The 12,401-nt window shown below is 48.5% G+C and overlaps 4 protein-coding genes across 5 annotated transcripts in view; 2 read left to right on the forward strand and 2 right to left on the reverse strand.

Annotated features, from left to right (window-relative positions):
* The first annotated feature begins 4,216 nt into the window (after positions 1-4,216).
* LOC6597157 (transmembrane protein 70 homolog, mitochondrial) lies at positions 4,217-5,095 on the forward strand. The gene is made up of 2 exons (XM_002022326.2): positions 4,217-4,801; positions 4,868-5,095. The coding sequence occupies exons 1-2, from the start codon at positions 4,295-4,297 to the stop codon at positions 5,075-5,077; spliced, it is 717 nt and encodes a 238-aa protein (XP_002022362.1). The 5' UTR covers positions 4,217-4,294; the 3' UTR covers positions 5,078-5,095.
* A 17-nt stretch (positions 5,096-5,112) lies between these two features.
* Positions 5,113-6,307, reverse strand: LOC6597156. The gene is made up of 2 exons (XM_002022325.2): positions 5,518-6,307; positions 5,113-5,455 (listed from the first exon to the last, which is right to left on the reverse strand). Exons 1-2 carry the CDS (start codon positions 6,160-6,162, stop codon positions 5,243-5,245), a joined length of 858 nt encoding a protein of 285 aa, XP_002022361.1. The 5' UTR covers positions 6,163-6,307; the 3' UTR covers positions 5,113-5,242.
* A 399-nt stretch (positions 6,308-6,706) lies between these two features.
* LOC6597155 (ubiquitin-related modifier 1 homolog) lies at positions 6,707-7,371 on the forward strand. The gene is made up of 5 exons (XM_002022324.2): positions 6,707-6,765; positions 6,825-6,892; positions 6,955-7,036; positions 7,108-7,156; positions 7,211-7,371. Exons 1-5 carry the CDS (start codon positions 6,734-6,736, stop codon positions 7,277-7,279), a joined length of 300 nt encoding a protein of 99 aa, XP_002022360.1. The 5' UTR covers positions 6,707-6,733; the 3' UTR covers positions 7,280-7,371.
* A 605-nt stretch (positions 7,372-7,976) lies between these two features.
* The window catches only part of LOC6597181 (pleckstrin homology domain-containing family G member 3), a 48,386-nt gene continuing 43,961 nt past the window's right edge, over positions 7,977-12,401 (reverse strand). For both annotated transcript variants that reach the window (XM_026989565.1, XM_002022323.2), the window contains 8 exons: positions 11,371-11,496; positions 10,709-11,298; positions 10,489-10,650; positions 9,666-10,398; positions 9,386-9,599; positions 9,207-9,323; positions 8,714-9,148; positions 7,977-8,415 (listed from right to left, as the gene is read on the reverse strand). In XM_026989565.1, the coding sequence (XP_026845366.1) occupies positions 8,210-8,415; positions 8,714-9,148; positions 9,207-9,323; positions 9,386-9,599; positions 9,666-10,398; positions 10,489-10,650; positions 10,709-11,298; positions 11,371-11,496 (2,583 nt within the window). In that variant the 3' untranslated portion in view covers positions 7,977-8,209. The remainder of the gene's footprint in view (positions 8,416-8,713; positions 9,149-9,206; positions 9,324-9,385; positions 9,600-9,665; positions 10,399-10,488; positions 10,651-10,708; positions 11,299-11,370; positions 11,497-12,401) is intronic.

The raw sequence follows: 12,401 nt of genomic DNA on the forward strand, positions 1-12,401 counted from the left end.
CAGGACCGAGACCAGGACCAGGACCACCACCAGGCCAAAATGTGCTCGAAATGAACTACCAATTTGCGGAGTACTTACTCCGCATCGCAGCGGACCATTATAATGGCTTCGGGGGAGCGTGAACATGAATTATGCTGGGAATTGGGTGAAATTCCTGGTGGGGTTGCCGCCCACCTGTGGGAGCCCCCCTCCCTCCACCTCCACCTCCACCTCCGACACTTTTCCTTTATATCCACTGATACATACATATGTATACGCACTGTGTATGCATTCCTGGACCTCGGACGGGTCTGAATATGCGCATAGTTTAAGCTTGTAATTATTCCAGCATTTAGTTCAGCATTTAGCCACGCCCCTTACTGTCCCCCACGGTCGGAACTGCCATACGCATCTCTCCCACCCTAGAACCCCTGAATTTCAAATGATTTATTGCACGTCTCGTATCTCGTGGCCACACTGATACGAGCACTACAAATTCTACAATTACGGAGTCAAAGTTATATCGTATTACTGCCCCCTAAATCCAACAGCTCCCCAGTTCCCCAGCTCTTCCGTCTGATGATTTTGCAAGCTGCCAAGGTCTTTCCCTTTGTCACTTTTCTGTTACGAAGAGAGGATTAAGGGGAAGAGGAGTGACGACTCGTTAGCATATTAATTGTAAAGCGGATGGGTCCTAATTGCATTTGAGGCGGAGCGGGTCGAATCATAGTCCACTTCCACTCCTCACTCCCACTCTGATCGCAGGCAATATATGTAATAATGGAAATGTAACCTTAAAAAGTTCCAGGGATCATACAATTCGCAATTCGAAGCCACAGTTCCATTCGTATCAATCCATTACTTTATGCAAACTTCTCTCTGTTTTAAAGCTTTCTTTTTCTGAATTGGACGGACTGGAAGGCCTGCCAGCTCCCAGCTCTTCTTGGACTCCTTGGGCTTCGCTTCTTCGCTTCAAAAACTCCTTTAAATGGGCAAGGCTTCTACAGGTCCATGTGGAGTTCGCTTTGAGGTTCTCCCTTCCCTTGTAGATATGCATTTACTTCTCTTTCGTCCCAGCACTTCTTGGATTTGCGGGCGGCTAGACGGGCTTTCGGGGATAAAACGAGAGTTAGATCAGATCAGGTCAGATTATTATAATAGCCAAAAGGAACAAATGAAATTGCAGTGGTTACGAAACGCCTTCCATGCGCTTGATTACTCATTGTCTGTCTCTCTCACACACACTATTCGTCGTGCAGTGTGCGCCCTCTTACGGAGAGGAGCCATACTGACTAATTATCGGTAGATGTAGATATGTAGATTCGCGGAAGTACTTTGGAAGTGAATTGTTCAGATTACAAATTTGCCTGCCAGACTTTGGTCAAGAAGCAATGCTGCAGCGATCGTAATGGGTTTAGCTAGTCTAAAAGTGTTTCCACCAATTGATCCAATTGTAGTTTGTACATTTTATATAAAAATAATTATAAATTAATATAGTTTTAGCCATTTTTACACCCTGTAGCGGATAGATGGGATCCGATAATGAAGAGTACTCAGCAAGGTGCGTCTGTCTGTCGGCGGCCTTTTTGAAATAGAAGGGGAAATGGGGATGAATTGAGTGACGAATCGAGCCAGCTGCCTTTCCCCTGCCTATGCACAGTTATATATACGAAATACGAGTATAAGTTGTGGCAGGTTCGAGCCGAATCGCAGTGGAACGCATGTGGAAAGGACTCAAACACTTCGAACCAGCTGCCTTTCCCCTGCGTATGCACAGTTATGTTCGTATAAGTTGTGTCAGATTCGAGCAGAATCGCAGTGTGACTTCCATTCCCACTCAAGGACCTCGAACCAGCTGCCTCTCCCCTGCGTATGCAGAGTTAAGTTCGTATAAGTTGTGGCCGGCTCGAGCAGAATCGCAGTGGAACGTATGCACTAATGCTCGAACAGAACACAAGTTCCAAGCGAAATGAGGGGAAATCCAGCTCAAGTTCAGTTGAGTGTATCTTTTCGAGTCATTTCGTTCAGCATTTCATCGACCCGTCCCGTTTGTTGGGTCATTCATTCATATTTGAATAATTCCCGATAAATATTAATAATTGTAGTGCATAATTTGATAAATAAATAAAACCATTACAGCATTCAGCACCATACAAACAAATCAGGAAAATTATATTTTTGACCAACTTCATCAACTTCAATAAAAATGCCATTAATCAGCGATTCTGAAAATTTTGTGTGTCCTGTGTAACTTTTTTTCAACTGTTTTAAGGTCAATAAGATTGGGATACGACTCTTAGGAGTGCTCCTAATATTCCTCATATATGGCTGTGCTTTGGATGGAGGACGGCGCCAAAAAAAGGGTCGCCGCCAAAGCACAAAAATAAATTGATATCACAGCGAATTTGAATGAGCCATATGCAATATAATATGCTGCTCCCTCTCCCAGAATCCATGTCTCCTGTCTATTCCATCCTATCCAGCGATTTTCTGTACTGTGCGCGGCTTCTCTTTTTTTTTCTTTTGCCATGAATTATTTTGCCGAGTGCATGGGAAATTTTTTGGCCAAACAATTGGCAAGCAGCAACAACTAGCATGGATAGCATAGGTTTGGGGCACGGGGGTTGGTGGATGGTGGAAGGTGGATGGGGCATGAATATGATGCATGAAATAACAATAATGAAATGACAACAAAAGGCGGGGATAACAAAAGGATTGCCCGATGGGGCGAGGGAGGTGCAGAGGAGAGGCAGACGGACATGTCAGCTAGTTGAGCTGTGACCGAGTCAGGCATCAGGAATGGACATGAACGGACAGGCCAGCCTGCGCGGAGCAATTCAAAATCAAATGTGACTTTTTGGTCACTTTGAAAATTGTTGATTAGTAACGCCTGAATGCAGATGCAGCCCAATCAAATTCGACGCTGCATTAAAGCGCTGTCAAGATCTGGCCCCGAAAGGAATGGGGGGGGGGGGGGGGGGGGGGGGGGAGGATATGGCAGTGCAGTAGCTGCTAGTGCAGTTCATCCAGGCGTGCACGTGGCACATCAATTGGGGCGGTCGACTCAAAAAGAGTGGCCCTTCCAACCATAGCCTCCATTGGCAATTTCATTTAAACAATTAAAGCAACATAAATTAAAAATGTGGTCACAACCAAAAGCGACAAATTGCATGTGCACCCATGTCGTATACGTAACTAGAGCCACACTTTACCACGCACCCCACCCCCATATGTATGTACATATACAATGAATGTTATGTGTGCGTGTATGTATGTTTAATATATGTGTGCTGTATATTTTGACCACATTCAATAGCATCCTGTGACACGCCCGCCCGCCATCAATTGCTATTAATTCAAGCATATTAATTCGTACTCGAATCTACATACATTCGCGTTTTGCCACTGTTTTTGTATGGCACCGCAGCGTGGGCGACGGCATGTCACAGCTTCGCTTATTGTTAATCAATTACAATATGCGGGGAAGAGCATTACATAAAAAGCTGGCACTCCGTGAACAGATACGATAGATTATGTGCCATGAGAGCACTGCCCACAGACGTAATGAAAGGATTTCCGAAGCTCCAGTCAAACCTGTTAATGTTCCAATCGAACAACTTTATACTCTAGCGTATACTAATTAAATAATTACTATAAGAATACAATTACCTCCTTCAAAAGATTATTTTATAACTTTTTTGTTTAATTTTTAAAAATTATTTGTAATACTTTTGGTGAACAGATTACCATGTAAATTCGTCTAACAAACAGTCACTAGAATCACTAGGTCACTAGAGTCACTAGGACTGCTGGTGATAGGTGGGATGGGATTAGTCCCGCCGTGGCCGGGAGCCGTCGCTGCCATAGTATTGGGCATGCCCAGGATGTCAGCTGGTGACCATCCATTTGCATGAATGGCATGGATGGAGTAGTCTCTGTCCGACAGTTGTTTCTTAGGTCCTGCGGCAGTGCGGGGAACAGGGTATCGGCTGTGTTACTTCCACCCAAGGCGTTCTAGCCAGCTCGCGCGCGCCCTCCAGCAAAGCCAGAATTTGAAATTTTTGCCTACTTTCATACATATAAATATTTTTTTGTTTTCCAACACTGATTTGGTCTTTCAATTCAAAAACTCGTTGTTGAGTAGGTTCGCGCGTTCGAGGAACGACGCGTTTGCGGTATTCCGACAGCACGGGCACTCTAACTGCAGCCACAGCTGTTTCTGTGTTATTTAACGTGTTTTATTTATTTTATAGTGGGCAAAACGTAGTGTTACGTTTAATTAAAAACGAAATAGGGACACATAAAGTTGCACAAAATGTTCTCGCTTCGTGCAGCGCTGCCCCGTGGCAAAAATTTTGCTGTGGCCTTTGGAAATGCTGCACGCCACATTCCCCTTGCGCCGAGCTGCAGGTTCGGCGGATCCGCGTGGACAGCAGTGCCGCTCCAGCAAGAGAAACAATATAAGCAACAGAATCTACAGTGCAGACGGCTGGCGGATCAGGCTGCCGGAAAGGGCGCTGAGACCGAACTGCAGCGAGTCTACTACGGCACGCTGGCTCCCCGCATGAAATTGGTCAAGTTCTTCTCGCTGAGCACAAGCCTAGCCGGCATTGCCGCACAGCCCATTCTGCTGGAGCAGGGCATGAAGATTGGCGGCACCGGCATGGCTGTGTTCCTCTGCACCATTGGCGGCTTCTTCACGTTCGTGACGCCGCTGCTGCTGCATTTTATCACGAAGAAATATGTTACCGAGCTGCATTACAACCCCGCTACCGAGGAGTATACCGCCACAACGATTTCGCTCCTGCTGCAAAAAATCAAGGTGAGTTGATCCCATTGTAAGGGTGGGGTCTCTAAGTGCTCAAAGTCGTAATTTCTCCCATTGCAGACGAAATTCCGGCCCGGCGACGTGACTGTACCTGAAGTGCCTGGCATGTTCACCTCGTTTCTGGTCAACAAGCGGCCTCTATTCATTGACCCGGCACTGTTCGAGGATCCCGAGCACTATGTGCGGATCATGGGCTACGACAAGCCCATCGACTTTAAGCTGGATCAGAGTCCCGGCTCCGAGAAGCAGACGAAGAGCCAAAAACAGTAATAAAACCGATTATCCTTTTATAGTTTTATTACAGATTTGAGAAAAAACGAAAAAAAAAAAAATGCTTCAGTGCGTGGCAGGTATATACTGCGAAATTCTAAAAAAAAAGTATTTAAAAAAAATGTGTTATAAAAAATATGTTAATGAGTAGAACATCAGGACATCTCAGTAGTAACGAATACCGAACAAGAATGCCATATCGTCTGGAGTCATGCAATTGCGATCGCGGCACTTGATGAGCTTGCGAATAATGCGGCTAAAAATTCTCCGATAGTCGGACTTTTGGCTTTTGGATACCGTTTCGAAGAGATTCAATCCCGGCACCAAGTAAAATGGCAACCGGTTTTCAAAAAGGCTCCAAATCATACGTACGGTCATCTGTGTGAGGAAAGAGATCTAGCAAAGCCACCACCAATAATATGCTTGTTCTAAACACTTACACGAATAAGTATTTGTCCGGGAGATTGGTTCCATGTGATATACTTCCATTCGGCGCAGTTCAGAAAAATGCTCTTGATCATGTAGCTGACCAGAGAATTCATATGATGGGCACTGCGAATGGCCTTCATCAGGCGCATAGTGTTCTTCAGATTGTTCTTTTTTTCCAACTCCATGCGCTCCCAGTACGGAGCGCAGACGGTGAAGGTCAGTGGATCCTTCCGAGCATTCCTGTCACGGATGCTACGAGGAACAGCGAACCAGGTGCGATTATTGTGTTGATGGTTGGGCAATTCCTGGGGCCATTCGCTGGCTAGGAATTCAAACGCTGGCACAAAGTCAAAGTAGATTTTGCGCTTGCGATCGCCGCGACAGGTTGCCATTATGGTGTGAGCCACGCCGTAGCCGAGGGCAATGTACTTCAGGGCATACACGCGGCCATTCTGGCAGCGAATGTGCTGCAACTCTTGCATTACCGCGCATATGTTCTGGCGGAACCAGGCCTGCAGCTTATCGCGACTAATGTAGTCGAAGCCCGAACGCCGATCGACCAGGTGGGTGGGTGCGTTTCTGCCACTGACGCGTAGATGTACATAGCCTGGGTGGCCTGTCTTGGGGACTGGCTGCAAGGTGCAGTTCAGATCCATTTTGGTTAACAAGTCAAATTCATCTGGCAAATCAATTTTTGATCCATCCAGATTGCTGCCAGTCAACGAAAGGCCTCTGAAAGCGTGTCTAAAAGCGAGATCGCGGCCTGAAATGGCACGAATAAATACATTCTGGATTGTTTCGGCGTCTTTATTGAAGCTTTGACGCTGCGAAGACTGAATTGAAATGTTCTTAAGAACAAATTCGATGCCCTCGCCAAAAGTTAAATCGTTTGAGTCCATTGCGAAAGAAAAAATTAATGCCGCCGTTTTCGTGGGAAGAACGCAATTACAAAAATGTTTATCGAAGCCACTGAAAAGCTATCACTCGGCGCTGAGCTTTGCAACACTGTTTTGCAGTATTTTTTAAGTTGCGTTTTGAACTCACCCTTTGGCCAATGCACCAATGTATAAATATTTATTCAATAAATTCAATAATTCAAGTCAATATAAATATATAAATAAAATAAAATGTAACTTTAATTCCTCAGTATATTTACGGTATATTTTTTAAATGAGACGGTATATCTTAACGATTAAGCCGCGGTCACACTGATTCAATTGTAAACATATGGACGATCTTAAAATAATATTAGAATTCAGGTAATACTTATCTTCTGGTGGTCTTTGACACTTCATGCCAACAACCCACATTCCCTTAGCGCCGGAGCGGAGCTACTATTTGGCAACATCAAGCGCCGGCAGCTCTTCCTGGACGGCCATAAAAAATGTCAGTATGCTGCATCTTGGATGCGGAGCAAGTGTGTCCTAAAGTGCGGTTCTTTGTTCCAGGGACCATTGCCAATCTGCTGAAGTGGATGCATGCCAACATATTAACGGAGCGGCCGGAACTCTTCCTGCAAGGTGACACGGTGTAAGTGGCGAGGGCTATGCCAGCGAATATCTCCTAATGGATTCTAATGGATTGTCTTGTACTCTGTTTAGGCGACCCGGCATTTTGGTTCTGATAAACGACACTGACTGGGAGCTACTGGTGAGCTATAGCCATTACTTGGTGTGACCCGGTATTAAGAAATTGCATTTTCAGGGCGAACTGGACTACGAGCTGCAAGCAAACGACAATGTGCTCTTTATATCGACGCTGCACGGCGGCTAGCAGACTTCGGTCTCATTTCAGTTGTTTTTTATATAAGCCAAAAGTTTATTTTTTTAAATGCAAGCTTTATAAATAAAAAAAAAAGAATCAAACTTAAATCAGAATTACGTCCCCTTTACCAAAATTGGCAAAGGCCCACACGATGGTTCGGGGTAGTAAAGTCTTCTTCATCTCAAGTTCGTTAAAACTCGCCGCTCGCATATTTATATGCGAAAGCCCGAAAAAAAACACTTGGGAATTCTAAGGCAGAGCGCGGAGGAAAGAATTTGCTTGGGAAGGAAATTTGATGCAATTGTTTTACATTTCAAGCAACGTTTATTGAATTTAAGTTTTTGCTTATTGCATATAGTTATTTATAAGATAGATCTATGAATATTTTTTCGTTTAATATATTCTAATGGTAGGCACTTAGTTTTACATTACATACTAACTGTACGTAATGAAGTTCGTCGATCTCGATATGTAGGGGGGATGGGGGCAGTCGGTACTCCACGCCCATGGCTCCGCCTCCGCTCCGCTCCGCTCCCCTGATCTGTTTCTGTTCTGTCTCTGTTTTGTGAATGTGTGCAACTTTTCGATTGTGTGGGGCGGATACCTAGAGCTATGAAATATGTATTTCGACATTGACACATTGAATTCAATAATTTCAATTAGTTTCCGAAACGAGAATAATGAATGCACCCAGAGGCAAATCAAATGCGGAATAGGGATTAATTATGACAAATTAACACAACTAAAATGTATAATGTAATAAATAATAAATAACATAAAAAAAAAATGAAGTAAAAATTATAATGATTATGGTAACTCGTATCGTATCGTATCGTATCGTATCGTATATTATAACTGGATCCGATGAAACCGTTCCGTTCTTCTGCTAAAGCTATAAATCGTTCTTCTGTATACCTAGGGCCTGGCCTGGCCGAGAACCTATTTACTGCTCTCCGGGGCAGCGGATTCGGCCGCATGCGCATACGACTTGTAGCGCCGCAGGATCACCGTCGAGGCGCTCGCAGTGGATGCCGTTGCCGATGCGGTGGATGTGGACCAGCTGCCCCTGTTGCCTGTGCCGGCCAACTGCTCGGCCGCGTGCTCCTGGTCCGGTGTGCCGCACATGTCTGAGACAATGCCGCTCTCTGGATGGGGGATACGGGGAAAGTGTGAGAACATGTTGGATCATTCAGTCGAAAGGGTCGAGACGTGTGGGCGGGGGGGGAGACACAAACAACATGCAGCGCGGAGAGTGGTGGTCGGGATGCGGAATACACAGATTACGTGTTAGGTTTGGTGTGGTGTGGTGTGTGGGGATTATATACAGTTTTGTTTCTAGTAATACTGAAGGACTTCTAGTTATATACAGGGGCCAACAAAAACAACAACAACTAAAAGCAACAGGATGCGCTTAGAAGAAATAGCACAATTCAAGCTCAATACCCATGGACAGCTGGCTGACGATTGTCGTCGATCGCTTGGGATGACGTTTGCTTCCGTGTCCGTGCTGTTCGTTGCCCGACGAGCTGTTTCTGCCTTCGGAGGCAGGCTCTTGGCTCTTGTGACTGCCACTGCCGCTGCCGCTGCCACTGCCACTGCCACTGCCACAGCCCTTGCTCAGCTTTAGGGCCTGCGTCTCATTGATCAGTTCCAGTGTGGCATTACTGTGGCTGCTGCTGCTGTTGTGGCTGCCTGGCAGTTTGCCAAAGTGCAGGCTGTGCCGGCCGCTCTCGTGCGCCCCATGGCCCGACGAGGATCCGCCGCTGATAGAGGAGCCACTGGTGGTGCTAGTGCCGCTGGACAGGGAGCTCTCCGATATCAGCGAGTTAGGACGCCGCATGCTGCCCTTGCCGAGCTCCGAGTGACGCAACTTCGGTGCTGCGTAGAAAACGGATTACCAATCGATCCCGCATTGAGGCATGCTCCTGCTACTCACTTTTGTTTAGCTGTGTCAGGGGTATGGACCGATCGCTGATCTGGTTGTTGCTCGGACGTATGTCCAGGCAGGGCTTGCTGCCAATGCCCATCGAAGACATCTCCGCCAGACGAATTTCTGTGAGAAAGAAAATGTTAGATATGCCAGGACTGGACGTGGGGTTCGTGGCTGATGCCCACCTCTGTTTCGTTTCGCCTGCTTCCAGAGCAGCTTGGAGATCTCCTCGGTCCAGGCGTTCTTGATGTCCTCCGACATGCACTGCAGCATATAGGTGTCGTCCGGCTTTCGCTTCCGGAACCAGATCTCGAACTTGGTCGCCGAATCGCCCGTGTGCGCCGTCAGGCCAATATCCGAAGTCTTGATGCTGTTCTTGTAAATGTAGATGTCCAGATTCTGGAAGCAAAACATATCCATTGAATGAAGAGGTTGCTTCCTGGAGATTAGGCCGCATTTACTCACCTTGTGGTCTGGGAAGCGGCGCGCCTTGCTGAAAAGCACCAGCTCCTCGAAGAGGAACACCTGGCGTAGCGTCTTCTTGCCACCGCGTCCCTGCCAGACGAGAAACTCATTCTGGCGCAGCAGGCGGCCCTGCTCCTTGACGTTCACGTCACAGTCCCGCAGCGAGTCCATGGCCAGCAGATCGTTGCCGTGGCGCAGCTGGAACTTGACCATCTCCTCGGCACGCTGCAGCTCCTCGACGTCGGCGGCGATCTCCTGCAGAGCCGCGCCCTCCACACTCCGGCAGGCCTTCACCAGCTGCTGCAGAAGCAGCGCGTACTTGCCCATGCGCTGCACCGGCTTCAGAAGGTACGAGGCCAAGTCCAGCTTGTCCTGCAGTTGGAGCTGCTTGGGCTTGAAGAAGGAGCTGCCGTACTCGCTCAGCAGCGTGTCGCTCTTGGGCTTGTTCTTGTTGTACAGTGCGTACAGGTAGAACTTGGACTCCATCTCCAGGAAGGCGGCGCCCACCTTTAGCGGATTACGCTCGTACCGCTCCAGCTCGCCCAGGAAATGCGAGTTGTGGAACTCGAAGATCTTCTCGATGTTGCCGAAGATCACGTTCCGCTGGCCACGCAGCGGCTGCGGTATGTCCTCGCGCAGCAGCTCGTCAATGTAGTTCTCGATCACGTAGTACAGGGAGCGCACGTAGTCGCGTTCGGTACCAATCATTTCGCGCATGATCAATAGAAGCGTTCTGCGCAGAGGAGGATGAGGATGAGGAGGAGGAAGAGATATGCGAGAGATCAGTGACAGCTCTAAAATGGATAAAGAGTTTCTTTCCTACTTTTGTATTTTGGGGTCCAGGCAGCTGAGCTCCTCCAGCTTGGGCAGTTCCAGACTGGAGCCATGGCACTGCAGATGGGCGTTCGCCTCCATGGGCGAGTGCATGTCCATGTAGCGCTTCGAAGGTCGCTCAAAGCACTCATCCTCGAGCAGCTCGTCGTGACTGAAAAAGGAGTCCAGGGATGAGCAAGCGTACGGGGTATAGACCCTCTAGCACTCACCTCTTCTCGTTGAGACTCTGGCAGGAGCAGATGCGTGCCAGCTTCGGATTGCGCTCGCAATTGTCGCAGACGCCCACTCCGGAGTCGGCAATCTTCGACTGCTGCTCCTCGCCATCGCCATCGGCGTCATTATCGCAATCGTTGTCCTGCTCCTCCTCGTCCGGCTCGTCCATGTCCTCCAGGTGGCGGCTCTCGCGCCAACAGCTGCAGTTGCCGCCCGGCATGCCCTCAAAGGAGCTGCCGCTTCCCGAACTGCAGCGATAGCTTCCGCGCTTGCCACCCGACGGCGCCGGCGTGCTGCTGGCCGCAGGCAGAGTGTTGCTCTTCCTCATGGCCGGCCAGTGCTTCTCCAGCAGGGGCGTGGCGCCCAACTGCTCGGCCAGGCGCTGCAGCTCCTCGTGGGCGGCCACCTCGCGCTGGTGCTGGGTGAGCAGGTGCAGCAGTCGGGCGGCTGCCTCGAACCGCTCGTGCGTGAGCTCCAACTTCTGGGCGAACTGATCCAAAGCTGTCTTCAGGCTGGCGGCGCTCTCGCTGAGAACCGACACCTTAATGGCCGCCGCATGCAGGTCGCGTCCCTTGGCCAGATGTTTCTGTGGAATGAGGCGTGATAGGATGGGCGTCAGTCTCTCGGCATTTTCTGCCACCATTCTCCTGCCACTCACCATCGCTATGAAGTAGTACTTCTCGAACTCCTGCTCCTGGGCCTTCAGTTGGGTCTCGTTCTCCCACTGGAGCTGTGAAAACTTTTGCAGATTCTCCGCTCCGTCGCTGTTCAGCCAGGAGGTGACCTTAAAATGGACGATTAAACGAGATTTGGATCAGTGGGTAAAGCCTTCAACTTCAACATGTCGTCCATGCCAAAGTCAACGCCAACGCCAACGCTAGGCCAAGGTTCCCCTCTTCCCTCCTCTCCCCACCCATCTCGATACCCAATCCCTGATACCCAATCCCCCAATTCCAGAGAGATGAAAAGTGAAACTCATCGAAATGATCGACGAGACGCTCTAATTAGCCTCCACTTTACAAATTAAAATCCAATCGAACACAAATCAAATAAAACGACTCAACTATGGGTATTTTAAGGCCGGCCTCCCAAAGGTATTGAAAACGACAGACCCCCAGCCCCAAGCCCCCACCAACAAAGGCCCATCCACGGGTAGAGACGGAGACGGAGACGGAGACAACAACAGCCACGGGGCAATGGCAATCGACGATCTCACATTGATAATTTTGTAGCTTTAACCAATTTTTAATCACCTGCTGCGTCCAATTGAATTGATACAATCGACGATGCCGATGATGATGATGATGATGATGATGCCACGGAACCACCGAGCTGCTGGGCTGCTGCTGGGTGGGTTACTAACTAACCAGCCTCCAGCCAGAGACAGTTCCAGTCTCAGTCCCAGTTCCAGTCCGAGTCCCAGCTCTGGGTCGACACGCGTGTGCACTGGCGGCGCATTCACTTTCCGTTTTTGGGTTGACTCTGTTTCTGTTTCTGTCGATCTTTGGTTTCCAGATAATGGTACCCCAAACCTCTTTTGGAGTGCGCGTCCTAACCAATGAATGAAAATACGAATACGAGTGCGAGTACGAGTACCAGTACCAGTACGAGTGCGAGTACGAGTGCGAGTAGTGCCTGCTACCAAGTGGGAGTGGGAGCAGAGCGGTAACTGGAGCAGGGGCCGGCCGA

This window comes from Drosophila persimilis, unplaced genomic scaffold, assembly GCF_003286085.1.
Source record: "Drosophila persimilis strain 14011-0111.01,24,50 unplaced genomic scaffold, DperRS2 tig00000431-arrow-pilon, whole genome shotgun sequence".
Lineage (NCBI taxonomy): Eukaryota > Metazoa > Arthropoda > Insecta > Diptera > Drosophilidae > Drosophila > Drosophila persimilis.

Bases quoted from the DNA above. Each gene is read 5' to 3' on its own strand.
- LOC6597157 (XM_002022326.2), top strand. From the start codon at position 4,295: ATGTTCTCGCTTCGTGCAGCGCTGCCCCGTGGCAAAAATTTTGCTGTG. The intron at 4,802-4,867 runs GTGAGTTGATCC...CTCCCATTGCAG, and splicing joins TCCTGCTGCAAAAAATCAAG to ACGAAATTCCGGCCCGGCGA.
- LOC6597156 (XM_002022325.2), bottom strand. From the start codon at position 6,162: ATGGATCTGAACTGCACCTTGCAGCCAGTCCCCAAGACAGGCCACCCA. The intron at 5,456-5,517 runs GTAAGTGTTTAG...TTCCTCACACAG, and splicing joins CCGGACAAATACTTATTCGT to ATGACCGTACGTATGATTTG.
- LOC6597155 (XM_002022324.2), top strand. From the start codon at position 6,734: ATGGACGATCTTAAAATAATATTAGAATTCAG. The intron at 7,037-7,107 runs GTAAGTGGCGAG...TACTCTGTTTAG, and splicing joins TTCCTGCAAGGTGACACGGT to GCGACCCGGCATTTTGGTTC. The intron at 7,157-7,210 runs GTGAGCTATAGC...TTGCATTTTCAG, and splicing joins ACACTGACTGGGAGCTACTG to GGCGAACTGGACTACGAGCT.